This window comes from Oncorhynchus tshawytscha, linkage group LG03, assembly GCF_018296145.1.
Source record: "Oncorhynchus tshawytscha isolate Ot180627B linkage group LG03, Otsh_v2.0, whole genome shotgun sequence".
NCBI lineage: Eukaryota > Metazoa > Chordata > Actinopteri > Salmoniformes > Salmonidae > Oncorhynchus > Oncorhynchus tshawytscha.
Genome location: NC_056431.1, coordinates 36,788,173 through 36,806,855, shown reverse-complemented (window position 1 = coordinate 36,806,855; position 18,683 = coordinate 36,788,173). Strand labels below are relative to the sequence as shown.

Sequence of the window (18,683 nt, the reverse complement as noted above, 5' to 3'; positions counted from 1 at the left end):
CAGCCCCTTTGCTCAGGCAAGCCTAAATTAGTTGAGTAGTAAAAATGTGGCTTAATAAATTATATGGACTCACTCTGCCTGAAATAATAGGGGTAGACATGATTTTTGAACGACTAACCCTCTTCTATGTCCCTGATTTCTAAGGTACATCAGTGTTGTATTGAATTCAACTATAAAGACCAGGGAGCTTTTCGAAAGCCTCAAAGAAGGACAGTGATTATTAGATGGGTAACGATAACAAATCAGACAGTGAATATCATTTAACATGGGCAAGTTAATTATTATGCTGTGGATTATGCATCAAAGATGCAGTCGTCCTTGTGAACTGAGCTGCAAGACAGTATTTAAAACACTCAGGAATGTTTCCGTGAGGCCATTGGTGATTTTAAAACAGTTACCGAGATTAACGGCTGTGTTGGGAGAAAACTGAGGATAGATCAACAACATTGTAGTGACTCCAAAATAATTAATTAAATGACAGAGTGAAAAGAATACAAATATACAGAATAAAAATATACCAAAACTTGCATCTTGTATGAAACACGGCACTAAAGTAATACTGCAAAAAAACATCAAAGGGATCAACTTTTTGGCCAAAATGCAAAGCCATATGTTTCGGGCAAATCTAACACAACACATTACTGAATAACTGCCACCTTATCTTCAAGCATTATGGTATGGGCATTCTTGATATCGGCAAAGACTGCAGAGTTTTTCAGGATAAAAAGAAACAGAATGCAGCTACGCACAGGCAAAATCCTAGAGGAAAACCTGCTTCAGTCTGCTTTACACCAGACACTAGGAGAGGAATGAACCATTCAGCAGGATAATAACCTACAACAAAAGGCAAAATTCACACGAGTTGCTTACCAAGAAGACAGTGAATGTTCCTGAGTCACCAAGTTACAGATCTGACTTAAATCTGCTGTCTGGGACTGATTATGAAATTTTGCTTAATTCATTTGATTAATATTATGGTTTCTATTCCAAGAAAAGGATGGAACGGAAAATATAGCGCTGTACAATGTGACGTTCGGGAGTTCAGTACTGGGCTATTTAGCTAAAGAATCCTTCTGTTGTGCGGGCAAGAGGGAGACCGGGGGTTCAATTTCGTAATGGGGAGGAAGAAGTAGGCTGTCCTTGTAAATAAGAATTTGTTCTTAACTGACTTGCCTAGCTAAATAAAGGTTACACTAAGAACATAACATTTCTACACCCCAATTTTCTAATTCTAGTCTAACCAATACCCAAACGGAGATTCAGTGAAAATAAAAATCTCATTGATTTATCAAGACAAGTCCCCATGCTTGTCTCAGACCAGCGCAAAACCATGCTAAAATAGTTGGTGGGTCCATCCCCCCCTCCCCTTCCTTCACCATGGGCTAGGTAGGTCTTCTGTGCGCGGCTCTGTGGCCCATTCTGTGCCCCCTCCCCTAGTGCCTTGAACCTCATGCGCTTTCAGTGGATACAGCTGGAGAACTGCAAGGCAATCCCATTGTGCACCATTCGGAAGCCATGACCATTATATATTGCCCTGATAATTTCAGGGTATATAATATATCTGTGAGAATATCCAACAGGCTTTTATATAATTCTAAATTAATAATAATAAATCACTTTGTTTAAAAATATATATATTTTAGAGATTATTTCGTTTTCAAATAACGTAAAATGAGTGAGAAAAAAGCCATTCTTGAACATGGCGTGAGGCATTGTTAAGAATTTCTAAATAAAGCCAGTTTGTTATTTAGAATGATTTATTTCTGTTTTTAGAGGGAGAGAAACCAAAAACCTACAGTCATCTCATGGGTCTCCCAGTCTCACACATGTACTGAACAAGCATCTGTAGCAACACAGCATGCACTGCTATGCAGTGTCTTAGACCATTGTGCCACTCAGGCACTGTACAACGTGACTGGTCGAGAGTGGCCTACAGTACTACAGTAAGAGCATAATAATCCTAACAAAATAAAATAATAAGTAATACTGAAGTCGTGCACAATTATCAGTTTCTATTTAGGTTTATGTCGCCCATTCATTGTCAGTTAGAGACACAGTAGGACCCAAAAGCATAATCAGTGCTCTAACTCCCCCTTGCGCTGGTCTGGAGCAAATTAGTGGTGACGCAGGGTACTGTATAAACCACAAATTACCTCTAAATCCCGGAGCTTAATCTCAAAAACTTTTAGTAGTCTCCCAAGATTGGAGACTTACCCAAGAATACTCAAAGCTGTAATCGCTCAAAGTTGTTTCTAATAGTTGTTTCTAATATGTATACTTATGCAGTGACTATATTCTAGTTATTTAATTTCTAGCTATCTTTAACAAATGTAAAACAAATCTTCCACTTTGAAAGAGTATTGAGCTGAATACCTATGCAGTGACTATATTCTATTTATTTAATTTCTAGCTATCTTTAACAAATGTAAAACAAATCTTCCACTTTGAAAGAGTATTTTGAGCAGATTGTTGACAAAATGCATTTTAAATCCCACTTTGTAACACAATAAAATGTGTAGAGATCCAAGGGGTATGAACACTTTTGCAAGGCACTGTACATGGCAGCTGAATTAATTAAAGGTAAACTCAGCTAAATGCCATTACCATGAGGAACGGGCCGAGTTCTGACACAAACAAAGACTGCGTGAAGTGAGGGTGCACTGGTCAGCATTTGTTGTCACGTTGCAGAAGAGAGAAGTGAACTGTCATGCACATGTGCAGATGCTTAACAGCATCTGTGTTGGTGCTGACAAGTGCAGCCACTTGCCTCACACTCTCTCTTGACAACATCTCTGACCCTGCTGTTGCTTGTGACCAGTGTTGGGGGTAACGCCTCACAAAAGTAACTTTGCGTAATCATATTACTTTTATGAGTAATGGATTAAAGTAATGCGTTACTTTTCAAATTGGGTAATATTATTATAGCTACTTTGTCAACTAACTTTCAGAATCATATCTCTCCATATTTCTCAAGAATGTGGAAAAAGGCTGTTTGGGAGAAATGTCATGACAGCTGCCTCCATAAAAATGTGTAGAGGGTGCACCCTCTCACCTCTGAAGCCCAAAGAGGCCTTCCAGTCTAGTACCAAGTGTGCTCTTTATACAATTCTATGGGTCTGTGAACGTGCGGTCTATAACCAAAACTGGTGGCTCGAGAGAAAGATTTGGAATGAAAATATAGGACATCTGTCTGGCTTACAGTATGTTCAATGCTTTCGTAAAGTATTCAGAACCCTCAACTTTTTTTTACAGCCTTATTCTAAAATTGATTAAATTGTTTTAATCCTCATCAATCTACACACAATACTCCATAATGACAAAGCAAAACAGGTTTTTAGAAATGTTTGCAAATGTATGAAAAATAGAAAACTTAAACATAACATTAACATAAGTATTCAGACCCATTACTCGGTGCTTTGTTGAAGCAGCTTTGGCAGTGATTACAGCCTGGAGTCTTCTTGGATATGACACTACAAGCTTGGCACACCTGTATTTGGGGAGTTTATCCCATTCTCCTCTGCAGATCCTCTCATGCTCTGTCAGGTTGGTTGGGGAGCGTCGCTGCACAGCAATTTTCAGGTCTCTCTAGATACGTTTGATTAGGTTCAAGTCTGGGCTCTGGCTGGGCCACTCATGGACATTTAGAGACTTGACCGGAAGCCACTCCTGCGTTTTCTTTGCTGTGTGCTTAGGGTCATTGTCTTGTTGGAAGGTGAACCTTCGCCCCAGTCTGGAGGTCCTGAGTGCTCTGGAGCAGGTTTTGATCAAGGATCTCTCTGTACTTTGCTGCGATCATCTTTCCCTTGATTCTGACTAGTCTCCCAGTTCCTGCCACTGAAAAACATCCCCACAGCATGATGCTGCCACCACCATGCTTCACTGTAGGGATGGTGCCAGGTTTCCTCCAGACATGGCTCTTGGCATTCAGGCCAAAGAGTTCAATCTTGGTTTCACCAGACCAGAGAATGTTTTTTCTCATGGTCTGATTTTGGCAAACTCCAAGTGGGCTGTCATGTGCCTTTTACTAAGGAGTGGCTTCCGTCTGGCCACTCTACCATAAAGGCCTGATTGTTGGAGTGCTGCAGAGATGGTTGTCATTCTGGAAGGTTCTCCCATCTCCACAGAGGAACTCTGGAGCTCTGTCAGAGTGGCCATTGGGTTCTTGGTCACCTCCCTGACCAAGGCCCTTCTCCCACGATTGCTCAGTTTGGCCAGCTCTAGGAAGAGTCTTGGTGGTTCCAAACTTCTTTCATTTAAGAATAATGGAGAACAATGTGTTATTGGGGACCTTCCATGCTGCAGACATTTTTTGGTACCTTTCCCCGGATCTGTGCCTCAACACAATATTGTCTCTGAACTCTACGGACAATTTCTTCGACCTCATGACTCATGACCTCATGGCTCTGTGAGATTTCCATTTTTTTTTCATGAAAGTAACGCAAAGTAATATAACACAATATTACTTTGTATGGAAAGTAACGTAAAGTAAAGCTTTACTTTTGTTAAATGTAATGAGTAATATATAATCCCAACACTGCCCATGACCATGCCATTTTAATTTATGGCAGCTTCAAATGGCAAGACCGTAACGTCAAGTATGAGCCTAAAAGTACTTACAGGGGGCCCAACGGGTCCGGCAGGTCCTCTGTCGCCCTACAAAAGATGGAGAGTTGGTGTTTTAACTCGGCTCGGAGGACAACACACAGATAAGACCGAGCCAGACAGAAGTGTAGGGCAGCCCCCAAAGGGACTCTTCTTATCAACTGTATGCAAGAATTTCCTCTGTGTTGTCTTAGGAATTCAGCATTCTCTGTGTTAATCTTACCAACCTCCATTGTCTCACCTCTGAGAAGCAGAGGTTACGTCACATAGTCTGATATCTGATTGGAGGTTAACTTTACAGTAATACTATTGGTCAACGACTCAGATTTTGAATCCAAACAGCACATTGGCTTATTAAATGGTCTTAAGAGTCATTGTCCTATCTATTATTTGTTCCTGCTGTGGTGAGATACCTGCACTCTTTATTTCCCTCTCCCATGAGCTATGGGCCATGGCACAAGCCATAGTTTCTTTGTCTCGCTCTCTCACAATGCTTCGAATAATGCCTTATAATGCTTGTTAATGCTGTGGACGTTAAGCTTATGCCATGTCTAATGTTACCATTCATTTTCCAAAGTAATTAAATACACTTGTATTTAGAATTCCTTTCTCATGACCAGGTCCTTGATCTTAGTCAGCAAAATGCATAATACTTGATTGCTCATGGTTTAACTATAGGCAGATGAACATTTTAATAGGCTAATTGCTTAGTCTTACTATGAGTCGGATGTGAGATATGTATAGCATCATATATGCTATAAACACACGTGTCAAATATGACTGCTGACTACAGAAGTCACGCTCACCTTCTCACCCGACAATCTTCCCAGGTACAAAGTATTCCCATCAGGCCCAATGATTGAGCCAGGCTCGCCCTTCTCGCCCTGGGAAGAGACACATAAGAAGAGCGAGAAACTGGTTAATGTGTTAACCCCCACAAAATAAACACTTGCTGGGAATGGGCCTAACTCAGTGGTACACTGTAGCAACAATGACAGGGCAATGTTGCTGTGTGGTCACATCACTGACCTTGACTCCATAACTGGGTTGGCCTGGATCTCCCATGTTGCCCTTTGGTCCAATCGGGCCCTGTCAGAAAATGCACAGATCAGAAAATGTGCTGTTTATCACACATCAAACTAGCACTGATGTTGGGTTTATTTAGTCTTTCAGGGCAAATATTCACCACACTATGAAATCCACACTTGTTAGAACACAACGTTAGAAGAACTGTAGGATAACTGTAGGAAACTCAATGCTTACAGGGAATCCAGCTTGGCCCTACAGAAAAGAAAAGAAAAATCAGATTTTATTTAATGATTATTTGCTTTTTTTTATGACTGGTTATGACTGGTCCCAAATATTTGGTAATTACTTTCATTAAAGGGATACTTCAGGATTTTGGCTATCTATTCCGATAGACTTCCAGTCTGTGTGCAAATGATAGTTTGCATTGGCTCGCGAAACTTCCTCTAACTTCCTTCCTACTGGATGCAGAGACATAAAAACGGTATCCATATGTTCATCTGACTGGGGAAGTAGATAAAAAGGCTTCACTGACAAAATCCCAAACTATCCCTTTAAGTCAAATCTATATTTTGTGGTAGTGTGAATGATTTCCATCATCTCCCCCTATAGAATCATTGTCCAATAAACTCAGATCTCTAAGGTAATGTATCATTTCCAGGATTTCATTGCATTACATGCTCTCAACAGGTTTTGCAACATAAGAACATTTGCTTAATTTAAGATCAATAAAATATCCAGATGAAGGAATAATGTAATTCATGAAAATTACACAGGCCCTTGGGAATACGACTGTACATTGTATTTCTTAAATGTGGGTTGTGTGATGTAAAGTAAATGTAGTTTTGGCCTAATATCGGTGGAAGGTATGTAGCTTTATATTAATTACATACAACAAATGGAAACAGATGGTTACTGCCATCTCCATAGAATCTTTGTTATAAAAGCAGGACAAGCATGTAATGAAGATCATATTGTCTCGAGAATTCTTCTCTGCTACACTTCCAATGCGTAACGAGGACCCTATACAGGAGTTGTGTTCAGGCACGCACAGCAAAACACTTTGCCACGGAAGACAAAACTAGCATTTCTTATTGGAAAAGTTCAAGTAGTCCCTTCCTATTTCAGTCAGTTTTCTTCCATTTGGCACCAAATTAATATGACCCATGGTTTGTAGTCATTGGTTTCATTTCATTGTGACTTATATAGCCCTTGATTGATTTCCTGAATGCATTTCAAACATTGATCAAATTACACCCAGAATAATTACTGCAATTGATCAATCGAGTTTGGCAAATGAATGACATCAATTTAATACTTAATTGTATGAAAAAGAAGTGTGTCCTGTAGTTCTTATAACATTTGCTTTTAAGACTATTGGAGTAACATTGAGCCACATTAATGATAACAGTGTTTTCAAACAGGACAAAACACCTACCTGGGGCCCGGCGCCTCCAACGACACCATCATACTGCAGAAAGAGAAATTGCACAGCTTAATGTCAATGCACACTCAACCGTCATGTTGGAGGAGATACAGTAGAGCTAAAAGAAGATCATGCAGAAGGTTGGGTACTCCTTATCCACACCCTCTAGGCACTTCATGTAGATTTCAAAATAGTCGGATTGGTATAAGCAATAGGGTAGTAGCAGGGATTTTGTTGTTGTTGACATTTTGCTTATACATATCCAATCCCTTCTGATCAAAACAGGTTTCTACTTGGGGTAGGCGCTTTTTAGATAGGTAAGTTAGTCTAGTGGCTAGCTATCTAAACCAACCGGGGTGGGACAAGAAGCAGTGCAGCTTAGAAAGGTTGTGTTTCAGAGGACGCATGGCTCTCGACCTTCGCCTCTCCCGAGTTCGTAGGGGAGTTGCAGCGATGGGACAAGACTAACTACCAATTAGATATCACGAAAATGTCATTTTTCTCTCCGCTACATGGCAAAATGAGTAGAATTGCATGAAATTTGTTATAAAATTGCTAAATCATCTCTCCGCCCCATGGCAAAATGTGGGGGGGGTTCCATTTTTTTGCCCCTATAGACCAACCCCATCAAAGTTGCTCATCCCTGGTCTAGGGGGTAGTGTCCAGAGGAGTAGGGTCTAGAGGGGCACTGGGGGTAAGGCCTAGGAGTTGTTTCGGTACAGGGCCTTACACTGCTGGAGGTCTGGTAGATGATTTGTCCTGGTGGGCCGGGTGGGCCTGGTGGTCCAGGCTGTCCGTTTCCATCGCGACCAGATTCGCCCTAAAAACCAGACCCAAGATAACATCAGCCTTAGGGACAAAGACATGCTGGTGATGAGCATAAAAAACATGGGAGTGGGTGGAAGTGGCCCCTAATAACTGACAGAGGGTCAGATATTTTCTCATCCCTCTGATTAATTGCTAAACACATTGATTTCCTGGTAGGTTGTTACAGTTTTTGAACACAATATCAGTGTTAAATGGTCAAGCTCTAGGCATGTAATTGACCTATTATTATGTCTCCTGAATTACATTTGAATTCTATGAACATTTGAAAATACTCACCCTTTCTCCTCTGTCCCCGCTGTCACCCTTTTGTCCCTGGAAATTTAAAAGGTAACCCGAGAAAAAAAGCATACATTTGTGAGAGAAAGTCCAATATTTAGAAAAAAAAAACATAAAATAAACTGAGCATAAAAAGAAACGTCCTCTCACTGTTAACTGCGTTTATTTTCAGCAAACTTAACATGTGTAAATATTTGTATGAACATAACAAGATTCAACAACAGACAAACTGAACAAGTTCCACAGACATGTGACGAATAGAAATGGAATAATGTGTCCCTGAACAAATGGGGGGTCAAAAGTAACAGTCAGTATCTGGTGTGGCCACCAGCTGCATTAACTACTGCAGTGCATCTCCTCATCATGGACTGCACCAGATTTGCCAGTTCTTACTGTGAGATGTTACCCCACTCTTCTGCAAGTTCCTCACCATCCGATCCAACAGGTCCCAGATGTGCTCATTGGGATTGAGATCCGGACTCTTCGCTGGCCATGGCAGAACACTGACATTCCTGTCTTGCAGGAAATCATGCACAGAACGAGCAGTATGGCTGGTGGCATTGTCATGCTGGAAGGTCATGTCAGGATGAGCCTGCAGAAAGGGTACCACATGAGGGAGGAAGATGTCTTCCCTGTAACACACAGCGTTGAGGTTGCCTGCAATGACAACAAGCTCAGTCCGATGATGCTGTGACACACCGCCCCAGACCATGACGGACCCTCCACCTCGATCCCGCTCTAGAGTACAGGCCTCTTTGTAAAGCTCATTCCTTCGAAAAAGGAAATCCGACCATCACCCCTGGTGAGTCAAAACCGCGACTCGTCAGTGAAGAGCACTTTTTGCCAGTCCTCTCTGGTCCAGCGACGGTGGGTTTGTGCCCATAGGCAACGTTGTTGCGGGTGATGTCTGGTGAGGACCTGCCTTACAACAGGCCTACAAGCCCTCAGTCCAGTCTCTCTCAGCCTATTGCGGACAGTCTGAACACTGATGGAGGGATTGTGCATTCCTGGTGTCACTCGGGCAGTTGTTGTTGCCATCCTGTACCTGTCCCGCAGGTGTGATGTTCAGATGTCCCGATCCCGATCCTGTGCAGGTGGGCATCATTCTTTTGGTGTTTTTCAGAGAACATAGAAAGGCCTCTTTAGTGTCCTAAGTTTTCATAACTGTGACTTAATTGCCTACCAGTGTTTTCAGATGGTTAACGACCGTTCCACAGGTGCATGTTCATTAATTGTTTATGGTTCATTGAACAAGCATGGGAAACAGTGTTAAAACCCTTTACAATGAAGATCTGTGAAGTTATTTGGATTTTTACAAATTATCTTTGAAAGACAGGGTCCTGAAAAAGGGACCTTTATTTTTTTTTGCTGAAATTTCCCCACTTTTAATTAAAAAATAAAAATCGCTGTCAAGAACAGATTGAACAGATTAAATCTAGACAGGCTTTCAATTTCAGGCCAGCTGCACTACACACCAGCATGTAATCAACTAATCATGGCCTTCAGTCTGGAGCAGATGTGTTCGTGTTGGGCTGGCGCAAAACCCTGCACACCCAGAAGATTGCCAAAACCTGAGTTGCTGTTAACTACACAAGTTAGAACCTTTATGTAGATATTGTGAGGTGTGAGTGTGGAATAAGGTTCTGACATACATTAGGACCAGGGAAACCGTCCAACCCTGGTCGGCCATCGCTTCCCTGTGGTCCTTCACTTCCCTTCTCACCAGGAATACCAGGGAAACCAGACCTGCCCTAAAAATACAAGCCCTACGTTAAATTGAAACTGATCACAAAATAAGAATTCATGATACAATATTGAGATGGCTTTCAATGTGTTATGTCAAAACAATATTTATTTATTGATAAAATCATATGAAATTCAACCAAAGAAAAGCTCTTACTGGTAGGCCAGGGATGCCAGGAGGACCCTGAAAGTGAACAGAAAGACATCAGAATCAGTAAGAAAATCTATGAAAACGGCCAAATTCCTACAATGGATCAAAAAATAAAAGCCTGCTGCGGAGGACACCCACCTGTTGCCCCTCTGGCCCTCTGGCTCCAGGAACCCCATTGGCCACTCCCACGCCAGAGCCTTCCATGTCATCCTTTACACACACCGAGATAGAGAGAGAGAAAGACTAAGTCTCTAAGGGCCGAATCCTAACTTTAGATTCGCACTGACATTGACATCAACCCACAATAACACTAAAGTCAGAGTTATGTGTGCGAATCTCATTCCTTCGTCCCTAATACAACCAGGATAACGGGCATTTCCATAACCACTCATGACACCCCAATTAATGTTCAAATAGCCTACTAAGGTTACCCAAAAACATTTATGTACTCAAACTAATCAATAAAATGTAACTGAATGTTAATGCAGAATTAGTTTACAACAGGGCACCGTTTACAGATATTTTCACAAGCGAAACTGCCGATACTATAAAACTACTATGAAACACAGCATTAGTAATCATGCATTGTTAAGACCATTGAGATGGGTAAACCCGTCCCTGGTGGATACTCACAAAACCAACACGATAGCTTGGTCCGGGGGGTCCTGGTGGCCCGGGTTGTCCCAGTGGTCCCATTGGTCCAGGGAGGCCAGCCAATCCACCCTGTCCTGGTTGACCGGGAATGCCATTCAATCCCTGTGCACCCTGTGGAATGTCAAGATTCAAAAAGAGTAATTATCATATTGATGAGATATTGTTCCACTCATTGGCGTTAGTGCTGCACCTGAGCAGGCATCCATTGTCAGCAATATGCAAATAATAAGATCCAATCCACACACTACCAGTTGGACACACTTCACACAGGTATTAATTACATTGTAGGGCAAAGTAAGCAACATTATGAGAAACTGACCAACTGCAGATATGGGACAGTTGAAATATAGTCCCCTAGCCTGAAACATAATTTAAAGTTCATACACATATGCCAAATGGATTGCCAACTCTGGTCCTGGAGAGCTACTAAGTGTGAAGGCATTTGATCCAACCCAACACTAACCAGTAACTCTCCGGGGGACTGGGAGCAGGAGACGTGGGTCGTGTTCATTAGGGCACGCCACAGAAAACAATATAAAAGGTTTTGCAAGAGAAGTCCAAATAGCCCCTCCCTGTTTCAGTCTGTTTTGGTTCCTAATGAACACAACCTTGCCCTAGAGAGACACAGAAAGTCCACTCTGCCATGCTGGTGACCTGGCACCTCCTGTAGATTGGCAGGTGTATGAGAGGACGATGACATAAGAGAACAGGTTGGAGAGATAGCTAGGAAGGTACAAGTAGAAGCTTTGCATGAGAAAGAGAGGCAAGATTGAGCCCTTGCAGAGTACTGTACATAAACCTCGAACCTTTCAATAGGCCATTAAGTTTATTTACAAATCTGACTTCTGTGTTTTCCAATCTGACCTGTGTTTTCAATAGCGTATTTGATTGAATAAAGTAAAGTAAAAGGCTTGGTGCCCACCTTCACTCCGACTGCTCCTGGAAGACCGAGTTCACCTGGATCACCCTGTAGATTAGGAACGTAGAGGTGATAAACTGGTCCCATTCAATTCCTATAGGTATTGCTCTTCATAAAACAATCAATGATGCCATTCGGTAATGACACAAGAGGCCATGAAGAGATGTAAAGAACTAGATCAATCACGCGGGTTTTTTTCAGTCTCACCTTCTCTCCCCCGGCCCCTGCAGCTCCTGGGCGACCATCAGCACCAGGCAGGCCGTGTAAACCCTAAAAAGCGCAGGTTTACGACTTAATGTCATGCTAATTAACTTAATCATCACAATAATCATAATCACTACACTTTGCGCACTGTATCAGCAGTGTAGTTGGTCAAATGACTTGTGGTTATACTTAAGTAAAAAATACAGGCATTTCACTGCAGAGGTCACCTTCCTTCTTACATTATGATAAAGCAGAGTACATCCATTCTAAATAATTACAGATAAAAACACAGTCAAATGCTTATGACTATTATGGTTGCATTGTGGTATGTTAGATGAAAGGCAAAAGAATGGAGAGAAGGGTGCATTTCCTGAGGACCTACCGGTTGACCAGGAGCACCATCCTGTCCTGGGGGACCTTTGGGGCCAAATAAGCCAGAGACCCCTGTCCCAACAACAGAGGTACCTGGGGCCCCGGGGAGGCCAGGAGGGCCAGGCAAACCAGGCAGTCCCTACCGCCCCCAGAAAATACATCATGATTATTGTGCACATAATTTTAGCCCGTTCAACCCCCCCCCCTAAACAACTTTTCCCACAGTTTGTTGCTGCAAAAGAGAATGTCCAATTCTCAGTCAACCTTGTAAAATAAAGGTAAATAAATGAATACATTTTTGTTTGAGTAAACTGCTCACAAATGTCAACAAACCCTAGTACGTACTCTAGTAATCCTAGTAAGGACAACATATCTTAAAAGAAACATACCGTAACAAATCATAGCTTGCGATGAAATACAGCAAGGAATGCTTTCTGCTCGATATTGGTTGAGTAAATTAATGCCTTGCCAAATTGCTACTTCCTTCAAATTAATTTCACAGCTTAAGTCGCGTTCCACTTTGAGGTAGAACGCTGTACGTTCGTTCGAGTTGGATGTTTGGTCAGAGGAATACATAAAACATAAATCTGTACTGGGTTTGGGGTTGTTTATACACGTGTAGTGGAGCACTAACACCGCTTCGGGGTGAAGTTTCCCCTAGGTGCAGATCTAGAATCAGCTTCCCTCCTCCATATCCAAATTGTAACCATTAGGGGGGAAAATGCAAAACTGACCCAAGATCAGTGTCTGTCTAAGGGCATCACCTAACAACTGCGGATGAACCAGTGTGAGAGAAGTGGACTTACCCGAAGTGTCTCCAAGTCAGGGAATCCAGAGCCCTCCATGTCTGCAAAGGTCTAAAGCAAAGAAGGTGAACTAGCTCAGACACATAATAGAAGTCATCATGCTCCATGGTGTTTACCTTGCAATTACATACAGGTCATATGTATCTACTGTAGCTCTGCTGACACCTTCTCCCCCTCATTTGAAAGAATTTAGCTAAAATATGATTTACCGATCGCAACTGAACATTTTGGAATCAACAACCCTGTTGTGGTGGTTGCTTCAGGGTCCTTTGCGATCTGCAAATTGTTTGTAGAAAATACAAAACTAGGACTTTCGATAAAATTACTGGGTTCAATGTAGACTCACCGGCCGGTCGTGTCTGGTTGGCGCTGGTTGTCCGGGGGGCCCTGGAGGTCCCCTGGGGCCTGGCTGGCCCTCACCACGGTCACCCTGTGGGGCAGACACACATGATCTGTTTGTGTTGTCTTGCCAACTCCTATGTTAATTGTCATGCCAAACAACCATAACAGTTGGTTATACAGAACAAACAGATCTGGGACCAAGCCACACGATAACAGCTTCTCAATACAACAATGCCATGACAGAATATAGTACCTTCTCTCCTTTGAGCCCGGGGTCTCCTGGGATTCCAGGGAAGCCTGGTGGTCCAACAGGGCCCTGGGTAAGAGACAGAGCAGACTAGCAACTTGAGCCATGCAAATACTTGACCTGTAGACAAACCATCCTCACTGCACCACTAGTTATCCATTAAATGGTAGCTTTCAAAGTACATTAATTTGTCAACCTACTTGAGATCCATCTTCACCTGGATCACCCTGTGAAGAAGAGGAAAATAAAACAAAATTAAATGGATACTGATCAAAAAGGAAAATATTTCATTTCATATTTTATTTTGTTAACCCTTTAACTCCATAGCCATATAAGAACACCTATAATTGCATTGCTAAATAGTAGGCAATTTGGGTATGCCAAAATATAAACCTTTATAATACGTGACATTTCTATATTTTAGTATTTTTGTTATTATTTATTTGAGTAACTTTTTTATTCTATTTTATTTACCAGGGGGTGCTGCAGCACCCACAGCAACCTTAGTTCCTGCAGTTTTGTGTTTTGAATGAAGTATTGTACATCGTTACCTTTTTAAAACCATCCTTTACAGAATACAATTTTGTAGGCTATCCATAATAGTAGTTCATGAGTGCACAGAAAGTTTGGGAAAGTCCCTGCTCATCTTCATTTTGTCAGTGACCAAACCCCCCAAAAATACATGCATTGCACAAAAACAGGCCAATCAAATCAAGCTGTGCATACAAACTGAACGATGATGGTCGGAAGATTTTCAAAAATATCTTAATTTTGTTCAAGATGTATTGTGAAAGAAAGGAAATTAAAGCGATGCGTGTGAAAACAATGGTGACGGAGGAGACTGTGACCAGTTCTCCTTCAAGCACAGGAAAGGTAATGCAAGCTTTGCTTATCCCGGATGTTGGAGGTGGCAACCTACAGAAACTCTGCCTCGAGCTTGAGGAAACATTCAGTGGTGTAAAAAGTACCCAAAAGTAAAGATACCTTAATAGAAAATGACTCAAGTAAAAGTGAAAGTCACCCAATAAAATTCACTTGAGTAAAAGACTAAAAGTACTTGGTTTTATATATACTTAAGTACACAACATAAATGTAATTGCTAAAATATACATAAGTATCAAAAGTACAAAAACAAGTAAATCATTTCAAATTGCTTATATTAAGCAAACCAGACATACAAGATAGGATGTTTAATGGTAGAGTATGTGACATTTTGGAAACAGAGTATGGTTTAAATGCCAGGATGTTATACTCACTTCAGCTCGTCATCTAGTAGAATACAATGCATGCTTTTTCCACAATGCATTGAAAGAGCTGGGCTGTGATAGGCCCTAATTCTCTAATTATGAAGATGCCGAAGCTTCTGAGGTGGTGTTCAAATTTGGGCTAAGTAGTCTTGTTCTCCTTAAAATAAACACAAGTGTCTTTGATAACAGAAGTCTGTTTTTATGTTTTTAAGTGAAATTATTTTTTCTCACTGAAAAGTGTATTGTTCTCTTATCCTTCAAAGCTTTTAAACAACACTGAACGAAAAGATAAACTCAACATGCAAGAATTTCAAAGATTTTACTGAGTAACATTTCATATAAAGAAATCAATCAATTGTAATTAATTAATTAGGCTCTCCCCCCTCCCCTCCGGCACAGACCACAATCAACAGCCTGATCAACTCTGTGCGAAGGAGATGTGTTGTGCTGCATGAGGCAAATGCTGGTCAACCAGAAACTGACTGATCCACACCCTTACTTTTAATAATTTTTTTTAAGGTACACCACATGGCAAATAGTTTGTGGACACCTGCTCCATGAACATCTCATTCCAAAGTCATGACCATTAATATGGGTTGGTCCCCCATTTGCTGAAAAACCAGCCTCCACTCTTCTGGGAAGGCTTTCCACTAGATGTTATAAGATTGCTGCTGAGACTTGCTTCCATACAGCCAAAAGAGCATTAGTGAGGTCGGGCACTGATGTTGGGCGATTAGGCCTGGTTTGCAGTCGGCATTCCAATTCATCCCAATGGTGTTCAATGGGGTTGAGGTCAGGGCTCTGTGCAGGCCAGTCAAGTTCTTCCACACTGATCGACAAACCATTTCTTTATGGACCTCGCTTTGTGCACGGGGGCATTGTCATACTGAAACAGGAAAGGGTCTTCCCCAAACTGTTGCCACAAAGTTGGAAGCACAGAATCTTCTAGAATGCCATTGTATGCTGGAGCGCTAAGATTTCCCTCCACTGGAATGAAGAAGCCGAGCCCGAACCATGAAAAACAGCCCCAGGCCATTATTCCTATTCCAAACTTTACAGTTGGCACTATGAATTCGGGCAGGTAGCGTTCTCCTGGCATCCGCCAAACCCAGTTCCATTCATCAGACTGCCAGATGGTGAAGCGTGATTCATCACTACAGAGAACGCGTTTTCACTGGCGGCGAACTGTACACCACTACAGCCGATGCTTGGCATTGCGCATGGTGATCTTAGGCTTGCGTGCGGCTGCTCGGCCATGGAAACCCATTTCATGAAGCTCCCAACAAACAGTTTGTGTGCTGACGTTGCTTCCAGAGGCAGTTTGGAACTCGGTAGTGAGTGTTGCATCTGAGGACAGATGCGCGCTACGCACTTCTGCGGTCCCATTCTGTGAGCTTGTGTGGCCTACCACTTCGCGGCTGAGCCATTGTTGCTCCTAGAGGTTTCCAATTCACAATAACAGCACTTGCAGTTGTCGGGGGGCCTCTAGCATGGCAGAAATTTGTCGAACTGACTTGTTGAAAAGGAGGCATCCTATAACAAAGACCAAGATGGCATAGCAGCAGGATGTGTATATTTGTCTTTGTCTTATCCTGTGTCTTATCCCGTGTAAATAGCCGGTCTTTTTCGTACATATCTTAATCTCACTTTCTATCAACTAAATATACTTTCCTGCAACCCGCCTCACCCAATGTGGTACGGATCTGCTATTTTTATTCCTTATAACTGGAACTTCCATCAGGAGCTAGCCAGCTAACTAGGTACTAGTCTCTCGTTCACCAGCCAGCTTTAGCTCAGACAACACCTGACAGTCTGCACAGCTCGATATCAACCCAGAGCATATCTGACTGCTTCTTTCTACCTTATCACCGGATTCCTGCCGCTCTGGATCATTACACCGGATCATCGCAGCTGTTAGCTGCAAACGAGTGTCTACTGTTAAAAACGCCTAGGCCGAAGCAAGCACCAGCTAGCCTTGAGCTAGCCTCAAGCTAGGCCCATATACCAGCTAATTCGAGGGCGACAATACCTCCTTTGCCAATTGGCCTGGACCCTTTATTGTCGACACGGAGCCCCGCTGATCCATCACGACTGGTATGCCGACGTGATTGCCCGATGTGGTCTACTAGCCCCGGCCCGTTAGTTTTTCTGAATGCTGTGTCCCCTGCTCGCCTAGCGTAGTAGTGATTACCGAACGGCACCCGGAATCACCTATTGCTGCTTTTTTGACCCTATGATCACTAGGCTACACAGCTGATGCCCCCTGGACTGTTTCAATAACACGGTACCTAATTTTGTTTACCTGTTGGCCCCAGCCTCAAACTCAGGTTCTGTATGTACCTAACTGACCTGTTCTGTCCATTTATCGCCATTTACCCGTTGTTGTCTTAGCTCTCCTGATCAACACCTGTGATTGCTTTATGCCTCTCTCTAATGTCAATATGCCTTGTCTACTGCTGTCTTGGCTAGATCTTATTGTTTTATTTTACTGTAGAGCCCTCAGTCACACTCAAAATGACTTAGATAGCTCTTTTGTCCCACCCCACACACGTGCAGACCTCACCTGGCTTAACTGGTGCCCCCAGAGACAAAACCTCTCATCATCACGCAAGGTTCACCTCCACTGTGCTCACATCCTACCATATCCTTGTCTGTACATTATGCCTTGAATCTATTCTACCACACCCAGAAATCTGCTCCTTTTATTCTCTATCCCCAACACACTAGACGACCAGTTCTTATAGCCTTTAGCCGTACCCTTATCCTACTCCTCCTCTGTTCCTCTGGTGATGTAGAGGTTAACCCAGGCCCTGTAGCCCACAGTTCCACTCCTATTCCCCAGGCGCTATCATTTGTTGACTCCTGTAACTGTAAAAGCCTTGGTTTCATACATGTTAGCAGAAGCCTCCTCCCTAAGTTTGTTTTATTCACTGCTTTAGCACATTCCGCCAACCCCAATGGCCTAGCAGTGGCTGAATCCTGGTTTAGGAAGGCATTTCCATCCCCACGATAGAACTGCCAAAGGGGGTGGAGTTGCAATCTACTGACAGAGTTCTGTCATGCTATCCAGGTCCCAAACAGTTCGAGCTTCTACTTTAAAAAACCCACCTCTCCAGAAATAAGTCTCTTACTGTTGCTGCTTGTTATAGACCCCCCTCAGCCCCCAGCTTTGCCCTGGACACCATATGTGAATTAATCGCCCCCCATTTAGTTTGTATAGTTTGTACTGTTAGGTGGCCTAAACTGGGATATGCTTAACACCCCGGACATCCTACAATCTAAGATAGTTGCCCTCAATCTCACACAAATTATCAAGGAACCTACCCTACAACACTAAATCTGTAAACACGGGCACCCTCATAGATATCATCCTGACTAACCTGCACTCTAAAAACACCTCTGCTGTCTTCAACCAGGATCTCAATGATCACTGCCTCATTGCCTACATCCGTAATGGTTCCGCGGTCAAACGACCACCCCTCATCACTGTCAAACACTCCCTAAAATACGTCAGCCAGCAGGCCTTTCTAATCGACCTGGCCCAGGTATCCTGGATGGATATTGACCTCATTCCATCAGTAGAGGATGCCTGGTTATTCTTTAAAAGTGCTTTCCTTACCATTTCCTTAAGCATGCCCCAATCAAAAAAATTAGAACTAAGAACAGCCCTTGGATAACTCCAGACTTGGCTGCCTTTAACCAGCACAAAAACATCATGTGGCATACTGCATTGGTATCGAATAGCCCCCGTGATATGCAACTTTTCAGGGAAATTAGGAACCAATATACACAGGCAGTTAGGAAAGCAAAGGCTAGCTTTTTCAAACAGAAATTTGCATC

The 18,683-nt window shown here is 42.5% G+C and overlaps 1 protein-coding gene across 2 annotated transcripts in view; it reads right to left on the bottom strand.

The window, feature by feature from the left end:
* The window catches only part of LOC112234908 (collagen alpha-1(XVIII) chain), a 169,788-nt gene that overhangs the window by 16,086 nt on the left and 135,019 nt on the right, over positions 1 to 18,683 (bottom strand). For both annotated transcript variants that reach the window (XM_024403234.2, XM_024403226.2), the window contains 18 exons: positions 13,797 to 13,823; positions 13,603 to 13,665; positions 13,354 to 13,437; positions 13,008 to 13,058; positions 12,212 to 12,340; positions 11,833 to 11,895; positions 11,629 to 11,673; positions 10,686 to 10,817; positions 10,191 to 10,262; positions 10,059 to 10,085; positions 9,811 to 9,909; positions 8,159 to 8,194; positions 7,785 to 7,874; positions 7,067 to 7,099; positions 5,866 to 5,883; positions 5,632 to 5,691; positions 5,409 to 5,486; positions 4,618 to 4,653 (listed from right to left, as the gene is read on the bottom strand). In XM_024403234.2, the coding sequence (XP_024259002.1) occupies positions 4,618 to 4,653; positions 5,409 to 5,486; positions 5,632 to 5,691; positions 5,866 to 5,883; positions 7,067 to 7,099; positions 7,785 to 7,874; positions 8,159 to 8,194; positions 9,811 to 9,909; positions 10,059 to 10,085; positions 10,191 to 10,262; positions 10,686 to 10,817; positions 11,629 to 11,673; positions 11,833 to 11,895; positions 12,212 to 12,340; positions 13,008 to 13,058; positions 13,354 to 13,437; positions 13,603 to 13,665; positions 13,797 to 13,823 (1,143 nt within the window). The remainder of the gene's footprint in view (positions 1 to 4,617; positions 4,654 to 5,408; positions 5,487 to 5,631; positions 5,692 to 5,865; positions 5,884 to 7,066; positions 7,100 to 7,784; positions 7,875 to 8,158; positions 8,195 to 9,810; positions 9,910 to 10,058; positions 10,086 to 10,190; positions 10,263 to 10,685; positions 10,818 to 11,628; positions 11,674 to 11,832; positions 11,896 to 12,211; positions 12,341 to 13,007; positions 13,059 to 13,353; positions 13,438 to 13,602; positions 13,666 to 13,796; positions 13,824 to 18,683) is intronic.